Source organism: Artibeus jamaicensis, unplaced genomic scaffold (genome assembly GCF_021234435.1).
Source record: "Artibeus jamaicensis isolate MK-2021 breed Jamaican fruit bat unplaced genomic scaffold, CSHL_Jam_final contig_581, whole genome shotgun sequence".
In the NCBI taxonomy this organism is placed as follows: domain Eukaryota; kingdom Metazoa; phylum Chordata; class Mammalia; order Chiroptera; family Phyllostomidae; genus Artibeus; species Artibeus jamaicensis.
Genome location: NW_026521892.1, coordinates 95,744 through 123,556, shown reverse-complemented (window position 1 = coordinate 123,556; position 27,813 = coordinate 95,744). Strand labels below are relative to the sequence as shown.

Genomic DNA, 27,813 nt, shown 5'->3' with positions numbered 1-27,813 from the left:
CTTATTATATGAAATGTTAAAGGGACTTATCTAAGAAAAAGTTAAAAAAACATGAACAGTGAAAGGACAGCAAACTCAGTTATTAACAATCATACCTAAAACAAAAGCAAACTAAAAGAATAGCTAGATCAGGAGTGGAAACATAGAAATGAAGATCTCGAGGGTTAGCAACAGGGGAGTGGGAGGAGGAGAATGGGGGAGAAGGTACAGAAAATAAGTAGCAGAGATGGTAGATAGAAAATAGATGGGGGGGGCAAGAATAGCATGGGAAATATAGAATCTAAAGAACTTGAGACACATGGTCATAAACTAACAGGGGGTAATGGTGGGGATGGGGGATAGGGTAGAGGGGAATGAAGGGGGGAATAGAACAACTGTAATGGCATAATCAATAAAAAAATTAAATTATAAAAATAAAAATAAACTACTTTCCAGCTCTGGCTGGTGTGGCTCAGTGGATTGAGTGCCAGCCTGCTTATTGAAAGGCCACTGGTTGGATTCCCAGTCAGGGCACATGCCTGGGTGGCTGCCGGTCCCCAGGTGAGGACATGCAGGAGGCAACTGATTGATGTATCTCTCATATGTTGGTGTTTCTCTCCCTTTCTTTCTCCTTCCCTTCTCCTCTCCCTAGAAATAAATAATATACTTTTTAAAAAACTACTTGTCAAAGGTATTTGGGAAAATAAGGATGCCCTGGTGTCAGTCTCTACCAAAACAGAGTATGTGTGGCAGGGTATGTTGAGGACAGGGTCAGTTTTCAAAAGTAACCTATTTTTGGCAAGCACCATCATGTTTAAGAAGTATACTCACTTGTTATGCCAACATTTGTAAAAATTTTAATACTTTATCATAAATTTAATAAATCTATCATGGGCTCTATTTATGCCAGTTACTGTGCTAAGTGTTTTAATCATATTTCTCATTTTATCTTTATAAGGTGCTGATACTTCTGCAGTTTGGGTCATCTGTCGTCTCAGCTGGGCTTATTCACATACTTGAGGGCCAGCTGATCTGGAGTAGGCCCAGCTGGTTCATTCTACTTAAAGTCACAGGTCTATACGTCATTCACATGACTCTGTACCATGTGTCTCTCATTCTTCCTATACTAGCAGGCTGGTCAGGGTATTTCTGTTTATGGCGATGGCAAAGGTACAAGAGGTAAACCTTGCCTGCATTACATATCTAATATCCACAAGCCCATGGCCAAGCCCAAAAGTCAAGGTCGGGAGAGGGATATACTCAGCTTTCTCACTTGCAGAAACTTCAGAGTAGTGGAAAGGGGTGTGGATGAAGGGAAGAGCAGGGCCAACAATCTGTCATATATGCAAATCTAGTTACATTCCCCTCATACCATAAATAAAAGTAAATTCCAAATGTTTTAAATGTCTAAATATTAAAATAAAAAAGAGTGAAGTCCTCTGCAGACTCAGATACACTGGAGACTAAGTCCTACTCAGCAGGAAGTGTTCCATGAAAAGTACTTGTCAGATCTGAGGCTTCATGGAGCTCAAATTTTCCAAAGGGAAGAACTGAATTCCCTATCATCTTTCAAGGCTGAGGAGACAGATCTGTCACACTCAGTTAAAACCCCAGAAGAGGTAGGTGGAATAACAGGCTCTACGCAGAGGTGGCCTGAGTCTTATTTAGATTTAAGATACAACCCAACCTCAACCCAGCTCAATCTCTGGTTACACTGAGCTGACCGGTCTCTCATCTGCCTAAAAAACGAAGGGTGGGCCCTAGCTGGTGTAGCTCAGTGGAATGAGTAAAAGACCTGTGAGCCAGAGGATTGTTGTTCTATTCCCAGTCAGGGCACATACCTGGGTTGCAGGCCAGTTCCCAGCAGGGGACCCACGAGAGGCAACCATACATTGATATTTCTCTCCCTCTCTTCTTCCCTTCCCCTCTAAAGATAAATAAGTAAAATCTTTAATAAAAAAAGAAGGGTGAAAGATACCATGTAAAACACACAATAGTATATATTAGCATATAATAGTTGTAGTAGATATGTAAAGAGACAGGAAAGTGACTGATAATCAGAAGTAAAAACAAATAATAGGAACATATACACGATGGATGATCAAACCACAGGAGATGAAAGACAAGGACTCTAAAATAATATGTTAAAGGAAATGGAGGAAAATGGATGAAAAGAGTTTGAACAGAAAATTTTGCTCTATAAAAAAGAATCATGTACATTATAGACTTAAAAAAAGCTGAAATCAAGAACCCACAGGATAGGTTTACTGAGAGATTTGACATAGCACAGAATAGGATCAGTGAACTCAGAGCCTAGTCAATGGAAAAATCCAAAACAAAACACAAAGAACAGAACAGAGTTAAGATCATTTGGGATACACACTTATAATTTGTATAGATGTTAAAAGGCTACTCAGGGAATACTATAACATTTTTCCTGCTTCCTCTATCCTAGTTTTTGTTAATTTTAGCTCCTCTCACACCCCACACTGCAATGCAGTTCTTCACAGCTGGGGCCAGCCTCCTGGTGAAATGCCAAGTGAAGAAAGAGAAAAATGGGACCAGAAGAGGCTCATTTCCTAATTTCTCTGGAACCATTTTGCTGGGTTTTCTCTTGGTGTTACAGGTGCTTAGTCTTTGGACAGTGTTTTTAAAAAGAGAGAGAGAAAATGGGGAAAAGATGGAGACTTTCACACTGGCTTCCTAGGGCTCCCTTTCCTGGTCCTCTGGCCTGTAGAGACTTCTCTCAGTAATTTTTACTGTCTATGCCTATTGCAGAGCGGGACCTAGGTTGCCTCTGGTCAAATTCAGGAGGTAAGAAAGAAAAATCAGCCCTAGCTGGTGTAGCTCAGTGGATTGAGTGCTGGCCTTAGAACCACATGATCGAGGTTTGATTCCCAATCAGGGCACATGCCTGGGTTGTAGGCCAATTCCCAGCAGGGGACCCATGAGAGGCAACCATACATTGATATTTCTCTCCCTTTCTCCTTCCCTTCCCCTCTAAAGATAAATAAATAAAATCTTTTAAAAATTTCAGAAAACTCATCATTGTATTATTCATTCTTAAAGATCCAACTTCCCTCTTCAGCCAGCCTGCTATGGCTTAATTTTCAAGAGTATTCTGAGAGTTGCTGTTTGCATTATGTCCAAAGTGTTGTATTTTGTAATTGTGGTAGAAATAGGCATTGTCAGCTTATTGCATCTTGGCTAGTACCAGAAGTTCATGTGTTCTTTTAATTTTTGTATTTGTGATATGTAGATTCCTTTAATGCACAGTACCTTATAGGATAATACATTATCACTTATCCTATTTTAATTATTTGTTCCTATGTCAGCCAGTTTCCCCACTGGACTGAGCTCTGCTGGGGCAGGGACCGTGTTTTACTCATCTTTGTATATATTCACAGTGCCTGGCACATGGATGATGCTCAGCAAATTGCTGTTAAATGATAGAACAGGCCACACAGAGGCTTCGCTCAAATAGGAAGCCGGGGTTCTAAAACCAACAGTAAAGGGGAGTCTGCTTTTCGATATCTACTGTAGTGGCAAATACTAGGTTTGCTAATGCAGCTAATCCCAAGCATCCTTGTAAAGTCAGACTTCTTTGCTGTAGTTAACATACTTCAGAAAAACAGAACATTTTAGAAACATGGGACATATCAGAAAAATAGAGCCAAAGGTAGGATGGAGTTCCAGGAACAGGAACCAGCCATAGATTTGCCCAGTGACTGTGCCAGATTCTCTGTGGAAACTCGGTGTGTATATTCAATTAATCAAATGTAATTAATTATAGAATTATATTAATTGTATTTATAATTAATAATCAAATAATATTGCATTATTGTCTGTCAGCTTATCTTCTCATTTTAGGTTTGGAAAGATGATGTAAATGCATCTGGTCTTTAAGCAGTTTTTTAGCAAAAAAACATTTGTCAGCAAGAAATATTTCAGCTGGCATCCCTAATATAATGTACTTTAAGAAATATATGCAAAAATAAAAATAAGAAAGGATGAAATAAAATATGTAGACAGATATTCTAGTATCCCTGCATTCCTTGAAATGTCTTGTGCCCTTGCTGTGGTTTATGCAACCCCCTTTAAATAAAACTGATGGAAGGGTAAAGGCACTATTCACATTCTCTAGCCAGGAAGAGTCCCTGGACTTTTTCAGAGAATTCAGCCCATCTGAAATCAGATGGGAAGCAAGCAGCCTTAGAGTGGGACCTGAGCTAATTCACTGTAGAAGTATTTTAATGTAGCATAAATTCTCACCTTAGGTCCTAAAGGCAACTTCTAGGGACCTGAGGTGTGAACTCAACAGGCAAGCCTGCAGGAAGGCAGCTCACTTCACTGCCCCACCCTTTGCTCCACCTGCCAGGGCTGTGATCCTAAGTAACTCAGCCCATCTCCTGGCTTCCTGGGAGTCTTGGCCCACTCTGCAGTTGGTGCTACCTTCACTTTTCTCCATCACTGAATGCAGCATCTGCTGCCTGTTAATACAACTTTTTTCAGAGTCAAAACCTCTTAATCCTTTACTACACTTTGATTTTTTATCACTGCACCACTGTGGGCACTCGAAAAATAAGCTTGTCATTTCATTAATAATGTGCCTCATAGGAATTCACTAGTGTTTAACACAAAGAAATTGGTATAGCATGATTCAGTCTTAATACATAGATACTCCAATACATTTCATAGAAAAACATCACCTAGTATTTTGTCATTAACATTTTCCCATCCTTCCCAAAGGCAAATAGGGCATCCTTACCCACCATTATCCTAAATGGAAGTCACCGAACATACAATGGATAACTCCTTAGGAAAAAATGCTATTATATCTAGGAATTGGATGTCAGTATTTCAGCAAAGAATTCTAACAAAGTCAAAAGAACAAATGAGAAATATTTAATTTAATTTAAAAATAATTGGGCATTAAATGACTAAATCATAATTCTTTAGTACAAACTTTAAGGATATCCTAAAAATGTGAAAAATTATGTACAAAAGGACATACTTTTTAAAAAAAGGAGATTCATGGTACTATGTCCTTCCCTTTGTATTAGAGTTAAAAAGAAGGTAACAACAAATATTTGTGTGTCCCTACCTTAGGGAATAAAGCATTATCGATACAGTTAAAGCTCCTTTGTCCTCTTCACTTTTCCCTCCCGCCTCCTAAAAGTAAGCATGACTTATAACTTCCATGTGTTTCTTTTTAAATCAATCACCTACTATTGTGAAAGAGAACACCCCAAAACTCACAGGTTTAAAACAGCAATCATGCGTGGGAAGCGTGAAGCACCAGTGGGTCCTGGGGGCTGGCTCCCCTGCACTGAGCTTCTGTTCTCCCCCAGGTCCTGGTCGGCCTACTAGTCCTCCACTACTTTGTAAGCTCTTTAGTAGCTTCAAGGAGCTATTTTTATATTTTTCCAGCTTTTAAAATGGTCTTTAGTGAGATAATTTGTCTAAATTATTTAATCCACTAATAAGAAATAAAAATCTTAATATTTAACACTGGCCACTGGTTTTTCCTTTTCTCCCAAATGCCAGTTCATAATGTCTGCCTATTTTTTCTGTTGGGGGTTTGTCTTTTCCTGATGGATCTGGAGATGTTTTTAATGCCTCCTGAATACAAGCTTCATTGCACCAGATATGTTTTGAAAACATACTTTCCAGACTGTGGTCTTCTTTCTTCCGTTTTGTCAAAACACTTTGACAAACGTTTTACATTTTAATGTTGTCAGATCAGATTTATCTATCTTTTCTCTAATAGTTTGTGCCTTATTTTCTTTACGAAGTCCTCCTATACCCATAAGTCATAAAGATATTCTCTTTTACTCTCTTCTAAAACTTAAAAATTATAACCTATGCATTTGTCTTTAATTCATCTAGTATTGAGTCCAATCCAATTTTATTTTTTCATATTAATAACTGGTTCCGAAAGCAGTATTTGAATATATTTTCCTTTCTTCATTGATCTGCAATGCCACCTGTCAAAAAAATCAAGTATCTGCATATGCGAGGATCTGCTTCTGGCTTTGGTTTCCTGTTCCATTGATTTGATAGTCCATCATTGTGCCAAAATCACATTGTCTTATAAGTTTATACATTTTGAGATCTATATATCAAATCTCCCTGGCCTGGTTGTCTTGAGAATTATCTTTGCTTATCTTGGACCTTTATGGCTGTCTCATATATTTTAGAATCAACTGGTGAGATTCTGTGACAGGCCCTACTGGGATTAGACTGGCACTGAGTTGAATTCATAGTGTTAAGAGTTGATACTTTTATGATATTTCATCTGCCTAGTTATAACTATTTTTGGCTCTTCTTTTCAACAGTTTTATAATTTTGTCCATAAAGGTTATATATATAATTTTTATTAAATAAAAATATTGCTATGTACTGTTGATATCTTTTTCAACATTTACATTTTTGCTTCTTGTTAGTATGGAAAAATACATCCCATTATATATTTATTTTACATTTAGGGAACTTTTTTGAACTCAGTTTATTAATTTCACTATAGATGCTCTTTGGTTTTCTAAGAGGTCAATCATGTTTTCTGTAAAAAAGCTTTTTTTTTCTTCCTTCTCATTAATTACACCTAGCCTTTCTTTCTGTCCTTTTTTTCTTGATTAATGATACTTGTCATGGACGCTGGCCAGCAGAGTCCGCTTGTTGTGGCTGATGATGAGAATCAGTGCACAGGCGACAACAATCCTGTGAAGAAAAGGGGAACAGGCACGACTACTCTCTCAAGGGGAGAGCGCCTATGGTGCCTCAGCCACTCTCTCAAGAGGGGAGTGCTCCGACCCTCACCTAGACAGGCTTTTATTGTTTTCCTTGGGCTTACATCAAAGAAATATTTATTGTCTATCACATAGAACATTATTGTCTACATTCTAGGTACAATCAAGGAAATAACATGCAGAGGGGGATGGCGATGGACTGATTGGCTCTGTCCCTGGGAGAGCTCACACAGACTTTGGAAATTATCTTGAAGATAGACAATACACATTTGTTGCTTTAGACCAGGGTGAGGGAGTTTTAGCAAGAATAAGCCTAACAATCTGTAAGTATTTTCTAGGCCTGATTCCCACGGGAAAACTCGGTTTGAAGGTCTGGCTCCTGCCCACCACTTCGCTTCTGTAGGTTTTCTTTACAGAGCTGAGTCACATTCGACAGGCCAAGACAAACCAGTCCCCTACAGATACTGAGCATCCTTGTCACATTCCTAATTTTAAAGTGAATATGTCATTAACATATTTTGTGACACTGTAAGGGGGTGGAGTAAAAGTAGGTTTCCAGTTCTCACACTATTTTCCACATAAACAGCTGTCAACCTGCTTTTGCTCCACCCCATGAGGGTGTGTATTTTGTTTTCCCCACAGAATCTTACTGGGTTCATGGTAGCCTCCTTGCTGTTTCTTGAATGTAGCAAGTTCTCTTCTGCCTACAGTGCTTTGAATCTGACAGAAGATATTTTGCAAAATAATTTCATGTCTCATTCTCTCATTTCTTTCAGGTCTTTGCTCAAATGTCTGTTTATCAGAGGTTTCCCCTGAACTCCCTTTGTAAAATGTGTAATATAAGGTCTGATTCCATTTTTGATGTTTGACTGCTGACAGCTATTAAGCCTTACCCCTTCTGCTCCACATTTGGGCAGGCTGATAAGAAAGCGTGGATACTCTTGCCTCGGACACCTGTGAGAAATTCAGACTGCATGCAGAACCATCACTCTGGGCCTCCCCTCTAACCACCATAAGACACCCCAAGCCAGTCTCCTTTCCCTGTTCTCTTAAGCCATTTTTGAACTTGCTGGGGAGCTGTCCTGCTCCCCAGAAAGCCTCATTATGCGAACAATAAGCCCTTTCAAGCCGCGTATGTGTGTGAGACAGTGAGGGTGAGACTTCATTATTCTCAGCATCTGAACCAAATTTGGGATGGGGTGGATATTCATTTCTGTTTCAGTGTAGGATGCCCACAACAAAACAGCATCCACCTTGACAGTCCATCCAAAGCTGTATTTTTCTTCATAGCACTTACTACCACCTGACGTATGATACAGTTGCTTATTATTTGTATTCTCTAGTATATGTGATTAAATAATAAATGCCAGCATCTAGCGAAGTATCTAGCATAGTTATCCACCCATCCATTCATTCATTAAACCAATATTTATTGAATGTCTGCTTTGGGCAGGCACTGTTGAAGGCGCTAGTGCTATAGCAGTGATTGCTCATGTTCCAGAGGGCAGGGTAGCTATTTAATACCTGTTGGTTGAATGAATGAATACTATTTTGGTCTAGAGGTAAAATATGAAAAAGAAACACAAAATCATATCATGAATATGTTATTTTTATTCATTTTTGCTACAAACTAGTGCTTATTTAAAAATAATATTTAGGAATTTACACTCAAAGGACATGTTATAACTAGTATCCAAAGAAGACAATCAAAAATATTTTTTAAGGTTTATTATGTGTTTAGTATTGAACGCTCCTAAGTCTCCACACTGTTGGCATTAGTAAGTTACAGATAATTTCTGACTAATGATTATAAAAGAACACTGAGGAAAATTTCAACCATTATAATCAGATTATAATTTTATATTTCTCGAAGGATAGTGGTCATATTTAGCAATAGCCTAAACTTAAGTTAAAAGATACTTACTTCAAAGTATATTTTGATACTGTTTCTTTTCCCTTCTTACAAGTAACCAACAAGGCACAAACTGCTTCTGGTTGGCAACCCAAACAGACGAGGCATCATGGCTGACCATCTAGTTGCTAATGCTTGTGAAAGGCAATTGGGGAACTCTGAGTGGGGTTGAACTTCACCACAGGGGTAAAGTTTCTCCCTCTGACCACCTTATTCGATAAAAAAGTGCACTCTGACTTCTAAAATGGATTTTTAAAATTCAATACAAAGATTCAACAACTATCAAAAGTTCCCAACGCTGATTTTTCTAATATCTAATTAGCAGTTTTGATACTAATTTGAAAGCTTTAATAATTTAAACAATGTAAATTATGTAAAAATAACCAATCACATGATTCCAGGTCATATTTATGTTTACAGTATAAATATAACACTGGTTTTTAGAATAAAAGAATAATGAAGAACAGGTCCTTTATGTATCTTTGTTCCCAACAAGCCTTTTCAGACAGATCCATGACATGACATAGTGTAATATCAACATACCTTTCATTTCAAAGGCTGAAATGATAGTTTAAGTTGCGACATCATTTCTATTAGATTTTATATTTGTATCAATCAATGAGTTAATCAATTAATTAACGTAATCATTTCTTTTTCTAAATTAGCGGCAGTTGGTTTAATCTCGCCCAACTGAATGGGTCTCTTCTGGTTGATCAATGCGATAGAGAAACTCTGCAGGTAAGAAGTAGCCAAGATATTCCACGGTCTCTGGGGTCGTGTCATAGTGGTAGTGTCCACCTTCTCCATGATGACTGAAACAGTGAGTGTGCTCCAACCTCAGGTCAAACCCCTGGGATGAGAGATGAGCTGTTAATATTCAAGTTGTTTCGGACAGAATATATTCAGAGGGGACGGGGGCCTTTTAAATTTATGTTATGGTGGTTTTTATCTTATTATTTAAGTAGGTAATACATTCATATGATTCAAAGTTCAAAGGATGCAAAAGGATATATTCAGTGAAATACATCTTTCCATTTCTTGCCCTTACTACTCATTTCCTTTTTTTGCAGGTAACTAATGTAAGCAGTTTCTTTCATATCCTTCCAGAAATATATACTTTTAATTTTTTCACTTAAATGGTAGCACTCTGTACACACTGTGCTGAATATTATTTTTCTTCATTTAACAATATAGCTTTGAGATCCCTGTATATCAGATTATAAGAGGGTTTCCTTATTCTTTTTACCTGTGTGGTATTTCATTGTATGTACATACTGCTTTTCCAACTGATATTTAGATTATTTCCAATTGCTTGGTTATTATAGCAATTCTGTCACGAATAACCTTTTAACTAATCATTTTACACACTTATGCAAATATTTAAGGATAAATTCTTAGACATGAAATCATTGGATCAAAAAATATTGATAGCCAGTATTTTGGTAGATATTTGCTTTGAATTGGACTATATGATAATATTTTTCCTAGCGTATAGTATTCGGATATAATGAACAGCAAATAAAATGAATCCTGTTGTGATTCTACTATTTTGTAACATGACTTTGGGTATTATTTTAAATGCTTGTGACTTTATTTTCTCAAAGGTAAAATCTGCTCTGCCTAACTCAGGGTTGTTTCAAGATAATTCTAGAGCCTATCCTAATTGTTGAATAACACAAAAAGTGTATAATTCTAAAAAAAACCCCAACAATAATCCTAAAAACCAAGCATCACCATTGTGGTATACTGCATATAAAAGACAGACATAGACTTACCGGGTCTTTGGAGACAAAAACTGGTAGACAAATTAATGGAGCCTTCATCTCGTAAAAATGCAACCATTTGTTCACCTCTTCATCAGACTTCAATGGGCAGGAAGAAAATTCTGGAGGCTGCAGTAAGAAGATCATTAAACAGGTAAACATACTGAATATTATTGAGAATTAAAATTTTATATTAAAAACTTTAAGCCTTGTTATGCATTCTACTGATGATTTTCAGCATCAAAAGAAGTTATACACTTTAGTTTTCAAAAGGATCACCAATCAATGTATGAATGAATAAATGAAGGAATCAGTCTATTACTATATCTTTGTCATAGCCTTTCACTTTTCCTGTGAGTACATCCTCATCCTACTCTCATAAGTCATTCTATAGAACACAATACTTTATTACTATTAACTACATTTACCGTGATATACATTAGTTTTCTAGAAGTCACTCCTCTTGTAACCGAAAGGTTGTACCCTCTGACCAACCTCTCCCCATCCCCCACCGCCACTCCCGATCCCCTGGCAACCACCAGCCCACTCTGTTTCTCTAGCTTAGACTTTTTTAGATTCTCCGTGTAGCACTATCATGCAATATTTGTCTTTCTGTGTCTAGCTTATTTCACTTAGTACAATGTCCTACAAGCTCATCCACATTATTGCAAATGGCAGGATTTTTTTCCTTGTTGTTTTCCTAACTTGGCTATTGTGAATAATGCTGCAGTGAACGTATGAGGGCAGTTATCTTTTTTCAGATACTGATTTAATTTCCTTTGGAGATTTTACATATATCTATATCCAGAAACAGAATTGCTGGGTCATATGGTAGTTTCATTTATTTGAATTTTTTGAGGATACTTCATACTGTTTTCCATAATGATCGTACAATCCTATAATCATTTGGTATTAACAATAGACGTATCTCTATCTAGAGTTAGATAATTTGGAAAACAATTTGGAAAAGTAATTAAATAGTTTCACAAATGTGTTCTTTTCAGGATCAGGTGGCATGCCATTTAAAATGAACAGGATAAAAAACTTAAAACAATACATTTTCTGATGGCTTTACTGACAAAATAAATGAGAAATTAAGTTGTAATCACTTTTACACTTGCATGTATTCATTCCCCCACAGGCCCTTACCATAATATGAATCTTCACTTTTCCCTTCTGAATGATGAAAGTACCTCCCATCCCTACAGGCTTGTCTCCGTAATGCTTTTCAAGAGTCTGCCTCATACAAGTTACAAAGTTAAGTTTCCCAGTTCTTCTTTTGGCTTTCACCTCAATGACCTAGAGAGGACACAGGTATGCATACCATTGTTCTAAGGTGTAAAATTTTATATAAATAAATAACCACCAAAGTCAAACATTATACAGTCTAATGCCATTAAGCAAATATTCACTTGTTTGCTTACAGCACCCACATATAAGCTGAGGTATCTCAATCCTCTGTAACTCTTCATTAGTAGTATATATTTTATATATGTTATAGATCATTTACTCTAATAATGTCTTATTCATGCTTTTTTGGATCGAGAAAGCATTATAGCTATACTTCACAGTGAACTCTAGATATTACCATTAATGTCGAGATGGTCAAAGGCTGAGAATTTCCTGGCTGAAAGGGTATTGCTTACATACCCTTTCATAAAACCTCAGTTATATTACATAACCTCAGTTTGAGGTTTATGTAACCTCAGAATGAGACTTCACTCTGCCTATAGTACTTTCTGAATCTTCCATAACTGTATTATTTAATTGCAGGGGAGGAGAAAATGATTAAGTTTTCTCACTCCTTTAAAATTCTGGACTTAGTTTACCTTCACTTTACTAGGTATTTTTACTTTATTACCTCATTTCTCAAAGTAGCTTACTTAGCTATCTGTATTTATAAAATCTAAGAGTTCTCACAACTACTAAAACTTAAATCATCCTTTGTGTACTAACAGTAAGTAAATCTGAAGTGAGGCATTAATTTTCCTTATCTCCTTCTTGCTACAGTTTTTTTTGCTACCATCATGTCTATCTAATTCAATGTCTGACCAGTCAGGAATGAACAGATTGCATTTATACTAATTACAGGTTGACGTTCTCTATTATCAGCTATGTGGTTCATCTATTTGACTCACTCCCATACGAATATCCTGTTACCTTTTAGTTCCTTAGAAAAAGAGTATTGTTTACTGAGTATTATTCTTAACCTCAGTCTTAAATGAAAGTTTCATTCTACCTGTAGTACTCTGAATTTTTCACATCTGGGTTATTTAAATAGCTTTGACTTAGGCACTTTGGATTTTCTTTAGAAAACCATATTTATGGCAATAGAAGTTCAAATTTTTAGCTAAGATTTTTTTTTAAGAACATTGTGTTTTTATAAACAAAATCACCTTTCCAGGTTGGCCCTCACTGGCAAAAAGATTAGCCAGTAATGCACACCCGAAATCATGATATTTCTCACTGTATTTCTCTAACAGGCACCCTCCATCTTCAGGATTAATGCAGGCAAAGTAACTACCATTCACAGGAGGTTTGTGTTCACTTTCTGTTTGAATAATTGGCATAAACTGAAAAGAAAAGTAAATAAGGTAAAATTAGTCAATCCCAGTAAGTCTCTCGAAACAGGATCTCGAAAAATGTGACAGAATTTTATCCTATACTTGAAGACATTTTGTTTCAAGACCTAATAATAAAACATGAAATATGAACTACTTAATCTTAGATGCAAAACAAAATGTTAAAGATTTACAAATACCAAAAAAACTGATGAGCCCTGGCCAGGCATCTCAGTTGGTTAGAGCATCATCCCGATATACTAAGGTTGAAGTTTGATCCCCAGTCAGGGCACACAAAAGAATCAACCAATCAATGAATAAATAAATGAAACGACAAATCAATATTTCTCTCTCTTTCCCCTTTCTTCCCTCTCTCTAAAATCAATAAATCAAATTGTCTTAAAAACATAAAAAATTTTATGAAGTATTTACAGTATTTCTTATAGCATTCCTCTTACATTATAATATTTGCTTTATTTAAAATGCCTAATTAAAATTTTTTCTTTCTTGAACACTGGGCAAATTATGTGATTTTCCAAAAGAACTTGTATGATCAGCCCTGGCCAGGGTGCGCATTGGGTTGGAGTGTCATCCGGTATACCAGAGACTGAGGGTCCAACCCCTGCTCAGGGCACATGCCTGATGTTGCAGGCTCAATCCCCACAGCTGATCAATGTTATTTTCTCCCATCATTGTTTCTCTTTCTCTCCCTTCCTCTCTCTCTAAAATCAATAAATATATCCTCAGGTGAGTATTTAAAAAATCTTGCAGGACTATTAAAAGAAAAAGGACTTGTCTGATTACTGACCAGTTGTCACCTCTGTAAAGGTTGTGAGAGAATGGACAGACTGAAGAGATCGTTCACTCTTCTATTTATGAAATGTGAAGAAACAGCAGTATTTTTATGCTGGAAATTTAGTGACATTCACAGTAATAGATAATCATACTATCCCTTTTGTAAATAATCATACTATCCCTTTTGTAAATAATCATACTATGCGGCAGGTTCCTACTATTTGTTCTGAAAGGAACGGGGGAGGCGTTGGCTAGGTCATTAAATATTCCATTCATTTTCTAATTGAAAGCTGCTCTAGTTCCAAAAGCAAACACAGGTGGAGCAGCTAGGAATCCTCTGATGTATAAGGATGAAAATGCGTTACAATCCAGATGCACAGCAGGCCACAGTAGGACCTCGGGCTCATCTAAAACAGTGCGTATACCCCAAGAAAACCTGAAATTAGACGTTAGTGCTCCATTACAGCTGCACCAACTGGAGCATGTGCTGTACTCCACGTCTGTATCAAAGAGTAGCAAATTTGTAGAATGATATGGCATCAACCACTTACAATTCATTCAGAAAGTAATATTTCTGATAGGGAAGTAAAAAGAAAAAAAAACAAATCAAATGTCTAATCAATAAGATAAAGTAATTATATATATGCTGACCTCAGAATTGAACCCAAGAGTCTGAAATGGGCCTGCCCCTGCTCCGAGAATAAAAGCTCCAGGAAGCTTGATTTCTTTCGCAACCTTATTTAGATCATAAACCTATGTAAGAGGAAAACAGTATTATTTAAATCATAACTTACACAAATTCCCGTTTCCTTTTATCACTGAGTCCATCAACACCTCCTCACCACATTGGCCAATGAGCATCTAACAATAAGGAATTGACCCAAATTCTATAATCTACATGTGAATGTGAAGAGTAAAAGTACACTTACTTTTTTTTTATTTACAAGAGGCAGTAAGTAAGGCACACCTCCTAATTCCACAATTCTAGTTTTCCCACAGATGCCTAAAAAAAAAAAAAAAAGTCTTAAACATAAGTAAACACTTAACATTAAGTACTATAAAATGCCAGACCACTCTAGTTTAATTTATTAAGAGAGATAACTCCATTGTCATAGTTTTACAAATAATAGGGGTCAGAAGATGCATATGGCCATGACCCATGACCTATTCTAACTACCCGTGACTCTCATATTGCCATAACCAAGCATGACTTGATGTAGTAGGTAGCACAAAGGTAGTACAAAGTTGATTATAGGGCAAGGGCTAGAAATGGGGAAAAGCTTGGGATGGATGAGGTTTCTAGAATTTAATTTCTAGTCTATAATTACTTATTCCTTTAAAACTCTGGGTTGTCAAAGAGTCACCGGTTCAATTTCCAGTGAGGGCACATGCCTACATTGCAGGCCAGGTCCCCAGTTGGGGGCATGCAAGGGGCAACCATGCATTGATGTTTCCCTCCCTCTCTCTTTCCTCTCCCCTCTCTAAAAAATAAATTAATTAAAAATAAATAGATAAATAAAATATTTTTAAAAAAATTGTTTTTTCCTAAGGTTGTTTACAAAAATGACAAGTAATTACAGGTAGACTTCAGATGCTAGGAATGTTCTACTTACATTTTTATTTAACATCACAGGTACAGTCAGACACAATTTGGGAGGAGGTATTTTTTTAAAATGTAGAGTGAAATAAACTACCTTTTGTCTGAGAAAAAGTAGTCCTGTCGGTTTCATACTAACAACATTACACAGTAGATAGAACTGCTGTTTCTCCAGCTATACAGAAGGTAGATGTACACAATTGTTTTAGGGATTTTGTAAATATTTTCCATGGGATCAGCAGAAATTACTCATGGATTAGACTCTTTATTGTAAGTAACAGTAATGCTGAAGTTTAGAGAAAGCACTAGAGGACTATTTTAGTAGTCCAGGGAAAAGAAAAGAGCAAAAAATGGTGACCTGTAAAGTTAGAGAAGAGGGCATTAAGAAAAGAACAAAAAAAAGAATAAGCAACTATGGTGAAAAATGAATTAAATTTTAGACATGCTGACCTCAGGTGGTCCTTAGCATACAGAGGTGGAGATGTCCTGTAAACAGCTGGAAGTACTGATCTACAGCTAAGAAAAAAGAGATCTAGGTGAGATGTACAGAATTCAAAGTTGTATCTGAACAGTAATTAAAAACACAGGAATAGATGGAAAAGCCAGAGAGACAATACAGAATAAGAGGAGGCTAAGGAAAGAGTTCTGAAAAACATCCAAATTTAAGAGCCTGCTGGAAAGAGATAGGAATCAGGAAAAAATGAGGAAGAAACAACATCAGGAAGGTAGGAAAGGCACCCAGGAAGAAGAGTCAAAAGAACAAAGGAGAGAAGAGAACCAAGGGGAGAGAGAATGTCATGTAACAATAGGCAAACAGTATGAAATATGTGGAGATCAAATACTACTAGTAAACATACTATGGTCACTGGAGACTTGAATAAGAACAATTCATGCAGAAAGTGCCTGTCTATGTTTATAAAAGGTCATACATACGTATCTGGCTTCCTCAGTATTGTAATTTTAAGACTCACAAGTTACTGATCAGAAAACTCTTTTTCAAAGTATAACCCTCTAGATGAAGCATTAAGATTAAACATTTTTTCTTTTTCCTTGTACCCTCCATGTTTTCTGATTTTTATTTATTTTTTAAAATTTATTTATTTTTATTGGAGAAGAGTGTATTATTCTTATAAGTGGAAGAAACATGGCTATAAAAGAATATTATACTAAATGCTTTCAAGGTATGAAGATAAATTACCATCTGGAAGAAAATGTGTGTCATCTAGCACACAAAACTTCTAGAATTTATAGGTCTACTTAAAATCAAAGTCTGTTTAAGACTTCTGCCAAGATGGAGGGATAGGTGGAGACGCCGTGCTTTCTCACACAACCAAGTTTAGAGACAACAAAATATTAGCAACAGAAAACACAGCCAGAACACAAAATATTTAACTTTTCGGAAGTCTGATAACAACGAATGCTTTAGCCTGACCGGTAAGAAGGGCGAAGGCAGCAGCTGGCAGAGTGAGGTTGCACAGGAAAACTCAGTCAGACAGACTCAGGTGCGTGGATCCTAGGTGTGGGGTTGCAAAGGGTGGACCCAGTGAGCAATCTAGTGAGCACGACCCAGTGAGCAGCCTGCGGATCCCGCAGGGTGGCGGGTTGACTGTGGTGGCACATTCCTGTGCAGATAGACCCACGTGGGAGTGGGCAGTGAGATGGGACCCAGCGGGTCCAAGCAAAGGGAGGCGGCAGAGAGGGCTGCCATTTCCAGGTCTGACCCCCTTCCCACAGACAGTGTCACAACCCAGCGACCCCACCCTGGAGGCCCCGCCCTTCCCCTAAGGCTCTGCTCCTCATACTTAATCAGCGCAAACAGACCAAAAATGGCTCAAGAAGATCTCAAAGCCCCAGAGCCCATAAATCTAAGTGACGAAGAAATAGCAAAACTTTCAGATGCACAGTTCAAAACACTGGTGATCAGGATGCTAACAGAACTGGTTGATTTTAGTCACAAATTAGAGGAACATATGAAGGCTAAACTAATTGAAATGAAGGGAATTGCACAGGAAACCAATAGTGATGAAAAGGAAACTGGGACTCAAATCAAGGGAGTGAACCAGAAGGAAGGAAAAAATGACCAAACAGGAAAATATGAAGAAACAAGAATTCAAAAAAACGAGGAGAGTCTTAGGACCCTCCAGGACATCTTTAAACGCTCCAACATCCGAATTATAGGGGTACCAGAAGGGGGAAAGGAACAGCCACCAGTGGAAAACTTATTTGAACAAATAATTAAGGAGAATTTCCCCAACTTGGCAAAGGCAATAGACTTCCAGGAAATCCAGGAAGCTCAGAGAGTCCCAAAGAAGTTGGACCCAAGAAGGAACACACCAAGGCACATCATAATTACATTAGCCAAGATTAAAATGAAGGAGAGAATCCTAGAAGCAGCAAGAGCTAAGGGGACAGTCACCTACAAAGGAGTGCCCATCAGACTGTCAGCTGATTTCTCAAAAGAGACCTTACAGGCAAGAAGGGGCTGGAAAGAGGTATTCTAAGTCATGAAATCCAAAGACCTACAACCAAGATTGCTCTATCCAGCAAAACTTTCATTTAGAATGGAAGGACAGATAAAGTGCTTCTCAGATAAGATCAAATTCAAGGAGTTCATCATCACCAAGCCCTTATTATATGAAATGTTAAAGGGACTTCTCTAAGAAAAAGAAGATAAAAAAGATGAACAGTGAAAGGACAACAAACTCACAGCTATTAACAACCACATCTAAAACAAAAACAAGCTAAAAGGACAGCTAGATCAGGAGCAGAACCATAGAAATGAAGATCTCATGGAGGGTTAGCAACAGGGGAGTGGGAGGAGAATGGGGAAGAAGGTACAGAAAATAAGTAGCATAGACGGTAGGTAGAAAATAGATAGGGGGAGGGCAAGAATAGTATGGAAAATATAGAATGTAAAGAACTTGAGACACATGGTCATAAACTAAAGAGGGGGGATGGTAGGGTTAGGGAGGTGCAGGGTGGAGGGGAATGAAGGAAGGGAATAGAACAACTGTAATGGCATAATCAATAAAATAAAAATTAAAAAAATCAAAGACTGTTTAAAATGGAAAGACCCCCAAAAGAACATTTTACCCACCCATACACACAGTGAAGCCCAGATACATTAATTAGCTTACTATTCAGGTAATGAAATCTGAGTGTGGCAGAGAAAGAACTATTCAGAACTTGCATGTAAAACCACTTTTTAACAAAGATGTCAACTGCATACTTAAAGTGAGTGTGTATTAATTAGTATTTATCTTCAAATTTCTCATCACAGTAGGGTGTAGTGGGAGAAGGTTGGATTTTAGAAGTAAACCCACATTTGAATCTTGCTTATGATCCATAATGAGCTTACTTAGCCTTCCTGAGCTTCAGTTTCCACATCTATAAACTGGGGACTAGTACTTCCTTGCAGTGTTATAAAAAGTCATCAAATAGCCCTGGCTGGTGTAGCTTAGTGGATTGAGCACGGGCCTGTGAACCAGACAATCACGGTTGATTCCCGTGATTCCAGTCAGGGCACATGCCTGGGTTGCACGCCGGTTCCCTGCAGGCCACTTCCCAGCAGGGGACGCACAAAAGGCAACCATACATTGATGTTTCTCTCCCTCTCTCCTTCCCTTCCCCTCTAAAGATAAATAAATAAAATCTTTAAAAATAAATAAATAAATAAATAAAAAGTCATCAAATATAGTTTTTCATCATATTCTCTGACAATTTATATTTACTCAACCAATATTAATTTCCCTTTAATAATAATTAATACTTAAGTGATTATTCTCACTTTAAACACTGGCTGGCTGATCACTTGGCAAACTGTTGAAGTGGAGACAGTGGTGGCAATGAGGCAGAAGCAATACCTTGATGCTTATGCAGGGAAACTCAGGGCAGCTGCCTGGCCAGGCCTGCTATCTCTTTTGCTAAAAGCACTTTTGAAGGAACGTATCTGTATTGATTCCAGTTGCTAGTTCTGGATTATTCTCTTAGTGCTCCTTAAACCCAAGCCCAAACTGACACCCAGGGTACAGAAACTAATTAATAGAGAAGCAATAAATTATACATTCAGCCAGGGCTGGTGTGGCGCAGTAGATTGAGCATCAGCCTGTGAACCAAAGGATCTCTGGTTGGATTCTCAGTCTAGGGCACATGCCTGGGTTGTAGTCCAGGTCCCCAGTAGGGGGCGTGCAAGAGGCAACCACACATAGATGTTCCTCCCTCTCTTCCCCTGTCTAAAAATAAATTTAAAAATCTTAAAAAAAAAATTCAGTTTAAAGAAGCCAAAATTTTGGAAAAGTACAAAAACTCCAAAAATATATTGTTGATTACTTGTAAAAGTGTGCAACAAAACAGTTAAACATGACGGTAAAAGTAGAAGCTTTCTGTCAGCACTGAAGAGCAATCCTACCGCTCCCATGAGTAAACTCAGCCCGAAGACACCAGAAAGACTCTCAGTTCTGCGAACTTAAATCATAGTGTGTCTGGTTCCAAAGGCAAGAGCCCAGCATTTATTTTCAGAACACCTACTTCTGGACAGTCGACACCCAACTGCTCCTCAAAAAATGTGAACAAAACAAACACTTCTCTCAACTAAAAACGTTGCTTAGAGTGAATCCCAGAACAATTCAAAGGAGGACTTCAGAAATTTCTTATCTTCTTTCTAAAGGATGGACTAGGAAACATTTAATGCAATTTTTGAAACTAAAGTTGTTCAGAAAAACATCTTTTTAAAAACTTACTTTTTCTTTAAATACATGAAAACTAGGGTCCAAAAGCAAACTTTTCTTGGTATTCTCCAATGTTTATGGAGAAAATACCTCATTAAAATGAATAAAACCTGCCTACTTCACAGGGTGGTTCTGAGAATCAAAAATAGATGAAAAGTCCTTGCAAGTAGTAAAGATACATATGGACATTGAGTGGTTATACTGTTTTCTTCTCCCTTAATTATGCTTTCATTATTTGTCATTTCCTTTCATAAGGGACATCAGACCTGTACGAGAGGATGTACTCCTTTCTAGGTGTCCATAATGCTAATCTGGAAAAATGATCAAGTATGTGTGTTCTTGTTTTCCTACAATTGTCTGCATAATTGTACATTAGTAAAATTTGAACATTACTCCTGAAAAAATAAATAATAATAACATCAAGGATTATAGCTTACTGAATTTGTTTTATATAATCTTTGAGAATTATAAAAGTACATAAAACACATTTTTCCACAAGGGTACAAAATGAAATCTGACCAATATAAGAAACCAATGAGCACAGAAATTGAGCAGAATTTGGTGTAAAAGTTGGGACAGTATCCTTTATTTGTATATATTTTTAAATAATTCTGGTTTCAGAAAAAGAACAGGATTGAAAAAAAGCTACCATAATTGCAAAAACTGCTTACCTTTTACAGGAAAGGTAAATGGTTCCTTAGTCAAATCAGGGCAATCAACTACAGAGACCTGGACATCAGCGAAGTTATCCTTTAACCCCTTCTGCAGAACTAATAGGAAAACAATTACCTAACATTAGATTAAAATTTGTCACCACATATCAAATCTTTCCTCAACTTTTTTGTGCCACACTTCCAACTTAAACTTTTGTACTTAAAAAAGGGAGAAATGGCCTTACTAATAAATGTTTATGTAACTCGACATTAGACACAATTAATCACAAGATATTATGTAAACTAAGATACATAAATACCAGTATAAATCATAGTGATTATAAATACTGAGGAGAAACACTGCACTCAGATGAGAACTACCTTTCTTTTTGGAAGAGAATTCTAGACCTATTGAAATGTAAGAAAGTGATAGAAAGTAAGCAATTACATGCAATAACTCTTCAAAGCTTACCATTGAGCAAAAGAAGTGGGACACAAGAGTATTATATACTATATGATTGCACTTATCTGTATTTCAAAAACGGGCAACTAATCTAAGGTGACAGAAGTCAGAACAGTGCCAGGGAAAGAACATGAAGGAGCCTTCCGGAATGCTGGAAATATTTTATATTTTCATCTTGATGGTAGTGACATGGGTGTAAACAAGTTAAAATTCATCAAGCTCTGCACTTAAGATTAGTGTACTTTACTACTGACATATTCTGATTCAATAAAAAAGTAAAAAAGAAAACATAGATGTCTCCAAGTTATAAATCTAAAAGCAATATACTTTTAAGGATGAAAAGTTCTTATAAAAATTTCTCTAATCGTAGTGTCAGCCATTACTATGTCCTGTAGAATGGGACTCTCAAAAAACAAGAAGTCATTTTAAATCCTTAGCTGTAACATCATGGAAGACAGAAAGGCTATAGAAAAGAAATACAGGCAAAGAGTTCTAGCAACACAAATTGTTTACCAGCTGCCATTCAATTTAGGAAAAAAATAGGAAGGTCTAAGAGGAGAGCAACAACCAAGAGAGCTTGAGTACACTTCTTGATTTCGACCTTCTCAAGGGGACAAAAGAGCTACCAGGACAAACAGAGTTTCAGAAATACAGGTAGGTTTTAGAGTTACCATCAGAGTAGAACCCAAAGGCTGTCAAACAAATGTTATCATTCTGAGAGGCTATACAGTTTTGGATTAGTGTTATTCCTGTCTTCACTTTATATTCCTAATTTTCTTTTTCCCCCCAAATTGTCTATCTCCCCTCCTAATTAATTTTGTGAAGCTGCCTTAAATTTTTGTTTGAACAAGGTGAAATACATAAAAATATATGCAGACAGGAAGCAAATTAAGTTCACTGGCAGTCTGTCATACGGAGTGAGGTATAGCAGTATACTGGGAACTTGATTAATACACTGCAGTAGGTTATATATATAAAGACTATCATAATTGGTAAAAAGTAAAAACAAAATTGGGTAATTCTTTGGGCAGCACACACCTCTAGATCTTGGATTACTACATGTATTTTCATTTTATAAAATTGTTATCAAGGCTCTTCAAATTGAGTTAATTTTTTTTAGGCAGAATTTTGGACTCAATAAAAACAGTACAGAACAGATACCAGAAAAGGGAACGAATTCTGTATTGAATGTACTATCGCATAAATCATATCTTAGAATATTTGTATTTTTTCCCTTAAAATAATGTTAAAAACAAAGTTACTATTGTATTTACCTCCAACGAGTTCCTCTAGACTTGGCACATAAAAAGAGTATTCAGCACAGGCCATTTTCTTTCTTCTTTACCTGTGAGGCTAATTGTCACAGGAGTTCACAGTGCACTGAGCACAAGCAGCTGCTGCTCTGGAATATAAAGAGTCCAGTTATATAAGGGGGGGGCAAAAGGGCATTAGGTTTCTGTTCGCACAAAAAGGCAGCCACAGCTTCTAGTATTCAATATTCCCAATGAGAAAATGCCCAAATAACCTTTTAATACTGATACTTTAAATAATTGATATTTAAAATAGACAAGAGGAATTGGCAAAGCAAGAGGGCACATGGTTCATTCTCTTTAGTCATACATTGAATGACTGAACATGGAGTTTTCTAATCGTTATGTTAAAAAATGTAGCTCCTGAAGCAAATAGTCATCAAGGTTTATGAAGAAATGATTAAATAACTGTAGATAACAGTACAGAACACTCAAGTACTTTTACAATAGGTCATTGTGTTTTCTATGTTTGACATTTAGGTTAAAAATTAAACAAGTCTTAGGGACTGGCTTTTGAAATTCATATGACTTTCATTTACAAATAAACTGTACTTTCTTAGTAAACAACTTTAATGTTCAATTATTCTAAAAACCTAACCAATTATAATTTGATAGTTTAAAATATATACTAAGCATATTTTATAATAAGTAGGCATATATACACAGAAGTTAGTATCTTACCTCAATCGTTCCAGTCGATGAAGTGTGCAAGCAGAGGGAGATAAATAAAATGAAGGCAAAAGAAAAAAACCCAGACAAAAGTCTTAAGGTGGGCAGGGAATCTTACTGTAGGCCAGTTGTAGCAAGGCACAAAGGCGGAACTCTGAGGGTGTCTAAGAGCACTAGTGCAGCTGCCCTTCAAACAGTTAATGGGAAACCTCATTAATCTGAAGAGTTTGTGGTACATACTTATGTAGTAAGTGAAAGGTGGCCCTTCCACATCAATGGAAAAATTCTTTCAAACAAGGTTTTTTTTTTTTTTAACTTCTCCCAAGTCACGGGTTTCTTAGAAACTGGGCTTTTAGTTTCAATGGTAATGTCAACCTACACAGCCCCCACAAACATGTTATTGCATACACTTAAAACGACATTTACTTTGGTACTTTATCAGATACCAAAATTTATTATCCTTTAATTAACATTCATAATCTGGTCTCCAAAGTCCTGTATAATTATACTTCAATTATCTAATATTTTTAATTGAATAATTTATCATTGTTCAGGAATTAGACATTTTAACTTTTTCTTTAGAAATAATTTCAGATGGGCAGAAAATATATACAAAAATAAATCTAGTATACTCTTCACTTAGATTTTCCAAGTGTTAACATCTTTTTTTAAAAAATATTTTTGTTGGGAGACGACCAGCACCCCCGTCCCTTGACACAGTTGGGATGGATGAGATGCATCTGCACAGCAGAGGCAACTGTGGCTGGACTTCCTGTCTATTTCTCCTTCCATGTTTGTTTTTGCAATTAGTAGGTGGTGGGATTTTTAGACACCTGTGTTTCAGGCCCAATGGTCCACATCACGTAATTCCAATGAAGTTGTACAAAATGATTTCTTGGCCAGAGAACAAAGTTCCCCCTAATGAAATAGCCCCTAAATGTCTAAAAGTTGATGAGTAATGGCCCCTCCTTTACCTTGGACAGGAATATATATTAATTAGAATTAGACAGTCAAAGAAACAGGAGAAGCTGGTTAGTTATTACCAACTAAGCATGAAGAAACAATTACCAAGGAGTCAAGTCCATAGCACACAAAGAAACATGCTAGACAGAAAGATAGATAGTTAAGTTAGACACCACCAAGGCCTTGTAATGAATTTCCTATAACCACTGTCCAGTCTAGCATACCCTTTTGACCCATGCCAAACTCTAAGAACTTTAATTAACATCTATTCATCAATGAGACATTTGAAACTCTGTAGATACAGCTATTTCTAATTGTCTGATGGCTCTCCTGGTCAAAACTACCTTTTTGTAACATGACTGAGTCTATGGGATTTCCTGTGTTTTCCCTAATTACCTTGTCTTAATTTTTTCTGCTTAACTGATCATGCCATACACCTGTTTCTTTAATGATATGTAACAAGCTCTATAAAAATAAAGCTAAATCAAACTCAGAGAGTTTGGCCAGACCCTCAGAGGTTGGCTGTTCTCCGGCATCCAATCAGGTGTCTGACTCTTCATTTGTCGCCTGCACCGTCCATCCTTCGAGGACCCTGAGACCTGCCGAGGCTGGACCCTGGCAGATTTTATTTATTTATTTTTAGAGAAAGAAGAAAGGAAGAAGAAAGAGAGGGAAAGAAATATCAATGTGTAGTTCCCTCTCAAGTGCCCCCTACTGGGAACCTGGCCTGCAACCCAGGCATGCGCCCTGACTGGGAATTGAACCAGTGACCCTTTGCTTCACAGTCTGGTGCTCAATCCACTGAGCCACACCAGCCAGGACCAAGTATTAACATCTTAACATATTTTCTTTATCATAAACTAGCAAGTACTAACTAAGAACATGTCAAAATCTGCTCAATGAATACCATGTTACTTGTAATGAGGATAAAAAAAGCAGCACTCTAGGTATTTCTACTCATTTAAATACAAATATATCCTAATTTTATACCCTTCACTATCTCTAAAAGAAAGTCAGTTTTTTACATTTTCTTTCTCATCAAAATAGAAACAAAGTCCAACGCTGGGGGGCTATAGCCTGCAAAATTGGTTTAGCAATGCGGACCTTTGGTCAAGCCAGAGCCTGGAAGGCAGTGCGGTAGTGTGTATCTAAGTGTGAGTGGAAGGGGGGAGGTTGGAGTTGGAGTGATGAGAGAAAGGGACTGAACAGGTTCTAATGCAAACTCAGAGTATCTTCGGGAGGACAGCTTCAGGCCACACGGAGGAGCATGACATTCACCTTTCAGATTCCATTGCTGAGAGCCAGTGGCCCAGAAGTAGGGACTAGAGGTGGAAATAGAAACAGGAGACAGATGGATAAATGGAACTGCAGAAACGACCCCTAAAGGGGTGAACAAACTATGGCAACCAAGCTGGTAACTTTTTTTTTTTTGAGAGGAAGAGAGAGAAACACTGATTTGTTGTTGCACTTATTTTTTCCATTCATTGGTTGATTCTTGTATGTGCCCTGACCAGGGAGGGGATCAAACCCACAACCTTGGCATGCTAGGATGATGCTCTAACCAACTGAGCTACCTCACCTGGGCCAAATTATTCATGAACTATTTATTAACTACATCTTATGTACCAGACACTATGTTAGGCACTTTAGAGACATTGTCTCAGAAACTCTTACAACCATGGTGTTCTCATTTCTGAAGAGGAAATCAGCTAGAGAGAATACATTATTTACTTGACACTGCACAGCTATTGTAAGTGGCAGAAACAGAAATCAAGCCAAATCTGACACATTGTAAAGCTAGAACTTATATGCAAGTTAGCCAGTGAAGGAATAACACATTTGACCTCACAGTAAGGAAGAATTTGTATAGTGTGATCTTAGAACATTGAGAGTACACCTGCGATCACCTGTTTGCTTTGTTTCTCCTGCCTAGACTGTGATCTCTTTGAAGACAGGATGTGTTTCTCATATTCATCTCCCATGAAAGAACAAAATTCAACTGAGTACATTTGAGGACTGAATTGGCTTTACTAAGAGATCCATGAATCAGGTAGCATCCCATCCAGTAAGTAGAAAGCCGCTCTCACTCCCAGGAGTTATACAAAATGGAAAGTTTTTATAGTCAGGAGGGTGTGGCAGATAAGTTATTAGCAAAAGAACAAAAAGGATTATTTTCAGGCCAGGACTGCTTCTTTTGGGTGAGAAGGACTAGCAGGGATTTTATTAAGTAGGTTACCTCACTAGTTTTGATCAGGATATTTTAAAAGGATTGTTTTAAAATTCCACCCCCGGGGAGACTGAAACTGCAATTTAGGTTAGTTACTAAATTTTGATTTGGTGACAGGACTTAGCAAAAGTGACTCTTTTCTGCCGTTTCTTTTTTTCTCTAACCCTTCCAAGTACCTGATAAACGATGAACACCAATTCAGCCTTACTTATTTATTGAATATTTACAATGTGCCAGATCCAAGGCTCTGGGACAGGACTGGCTTCATGTGTGTGCAAATGAGGCAGGAGACAGCATAGGTTGAAGAACTCTGAGGCTGCATTGCTATTACTGGCCAGCGTCTAGCATCCTGGTTGCTAGGAAATGCCTTTTACCAAGTAGGTAGATTAAATAGTAAACCGAGGCAGAGAGGAGGAAGGAGATATGTCTCACACACTAACTCAGCAGTCCTGAGCCTGGTCTGATAATACTGCCAGATGCTCCAACATCACAAGAAACACCGTTAGTAAGAAAGAAGAGAAGTCCATGAAACTCTATGTAGTATTTCCACTATCTGGAAAAGGAAGCCTTGAAACTACTTTCATCCCAGGGCCTGGAATGCAGGAGAAGGTCCCCCGTGCCCAAAGAAGCAGCCCGTAAAACAATTTTGGTTAACTGTCTACCTCTGGTCACTACCTGTTTTATGAAGGAGTTCCTAATGCTTACAGAAAGAGCCCATAAATAACTTTGGGTAACTGCCCAAATTTTAATTAAGTGCATCCTGTCACATATTTGTTTTACAAGATGAACAAATGGAGTCTGGAGTAAGATAAGGATTCAGGCTAACAGACTCCCACATATACCTACGTTTGAGTAGTCACGTTCCCCCAGGAAAGCTGGCAGCACTTTTACCCGTTAATCAATATGTAACTTTTTCTCTCCTATCCCGGCCACCTATATAAGTCCTGAGAACAAAGGACGTGCCCTCTCTCTCTCTTGGGGGATCAGGGTGCTCTTGCACTCTTGGCTCCTAGGCCACTGGACTTCTGGCCAACCTAGGGCTTGCCATCCTGGTCTTCAGCTGCTCTTACTTTTGCCGCCCTGCTTTGCCCTGAAACTTTGCCTTTCACCCCTCCACCCCCACCCCATTCTACCTAGTCCTGTTCTCTTCCAAGAAAACGAGTCACTCATAAACTGATTAAACGCTAATAGATTCGATGATCTGTAATTCTTTACCTGCATCAGCAAGAAGAACCAGTTTTCTCCTGTCAACACAACTAGTGTAGTTACACCAAGCTGTATGCTCAGAATGGTACTTGATTTAATGCTCTGCTGTCCTCTTGAAATTCTTAAACTTATATTTGAACTTTTGTTTAAGACTGACAGGGCAATGGAGTATGCATGGAATGAGAGGAGGTGCACTGTGCAGGCCCACCACCATTCTTAACTAACCCTATTTCCATAAA

At 37.5% G+C, this 27,813-nt stretch overlaps 1 protein-coding gene and 1 pseudogene across 2 annotated transcripts; one reads left to right on the top strand and one right to left on the bottom strand.

Annotated features, from left to right (window-relative positions):
- Window positions 1-8,319: 8,319 nt before the first annotated feature.
- On the bottom strand, window positions 8,320-23,322 carry CUNH11orf54 (chromosome unknown C11orf54 homolog). Of its 2 annotated transcripts, XM_037152060.2 has the most exons (9): window positions 23,191-23,319; window positions 22,474-22,601; window positions 20,755-20,853; window positions 14,689-14,762; window positions 14,411-14,512; window positions 12,800-12,976; window positions 11,553-11,702; window positions 10,416-10,532; window positions 8,320-9,490 (listed from the first exon to the last, which is right to left on the bottom strand). In XM_037152060.2, exons 2-9 carry the CDS (start codon window positions 22,526-22,528, stop codon window positions 9,317-9,319), a joined length of 948 nt encoding a protein of 315 aa, XP_037007955.1. In that variant the 5' UTR covers window positions 22,529-22,601; window positions 23,191-23,319; the 3' UTR covers window positions 8,320-9,316. The 2 variants fall into 2 exon arrangements, with proteins under 2 accessions (XP_037007955.1, XP_037007957.1); XM_037152062.2 differs by lacking the exon at window positions 12,800-12,976 and having other exon boundaries at window positions 23,191-23,322.
- On the top strand, window positions 18,504-20,020 carry LOC119054218 (UPF0711 protein C18orf21 homolog; annotated as a pseudogene).
- Window positions 23,323-27,813: the final 4,491 nt, after the last annotated feature.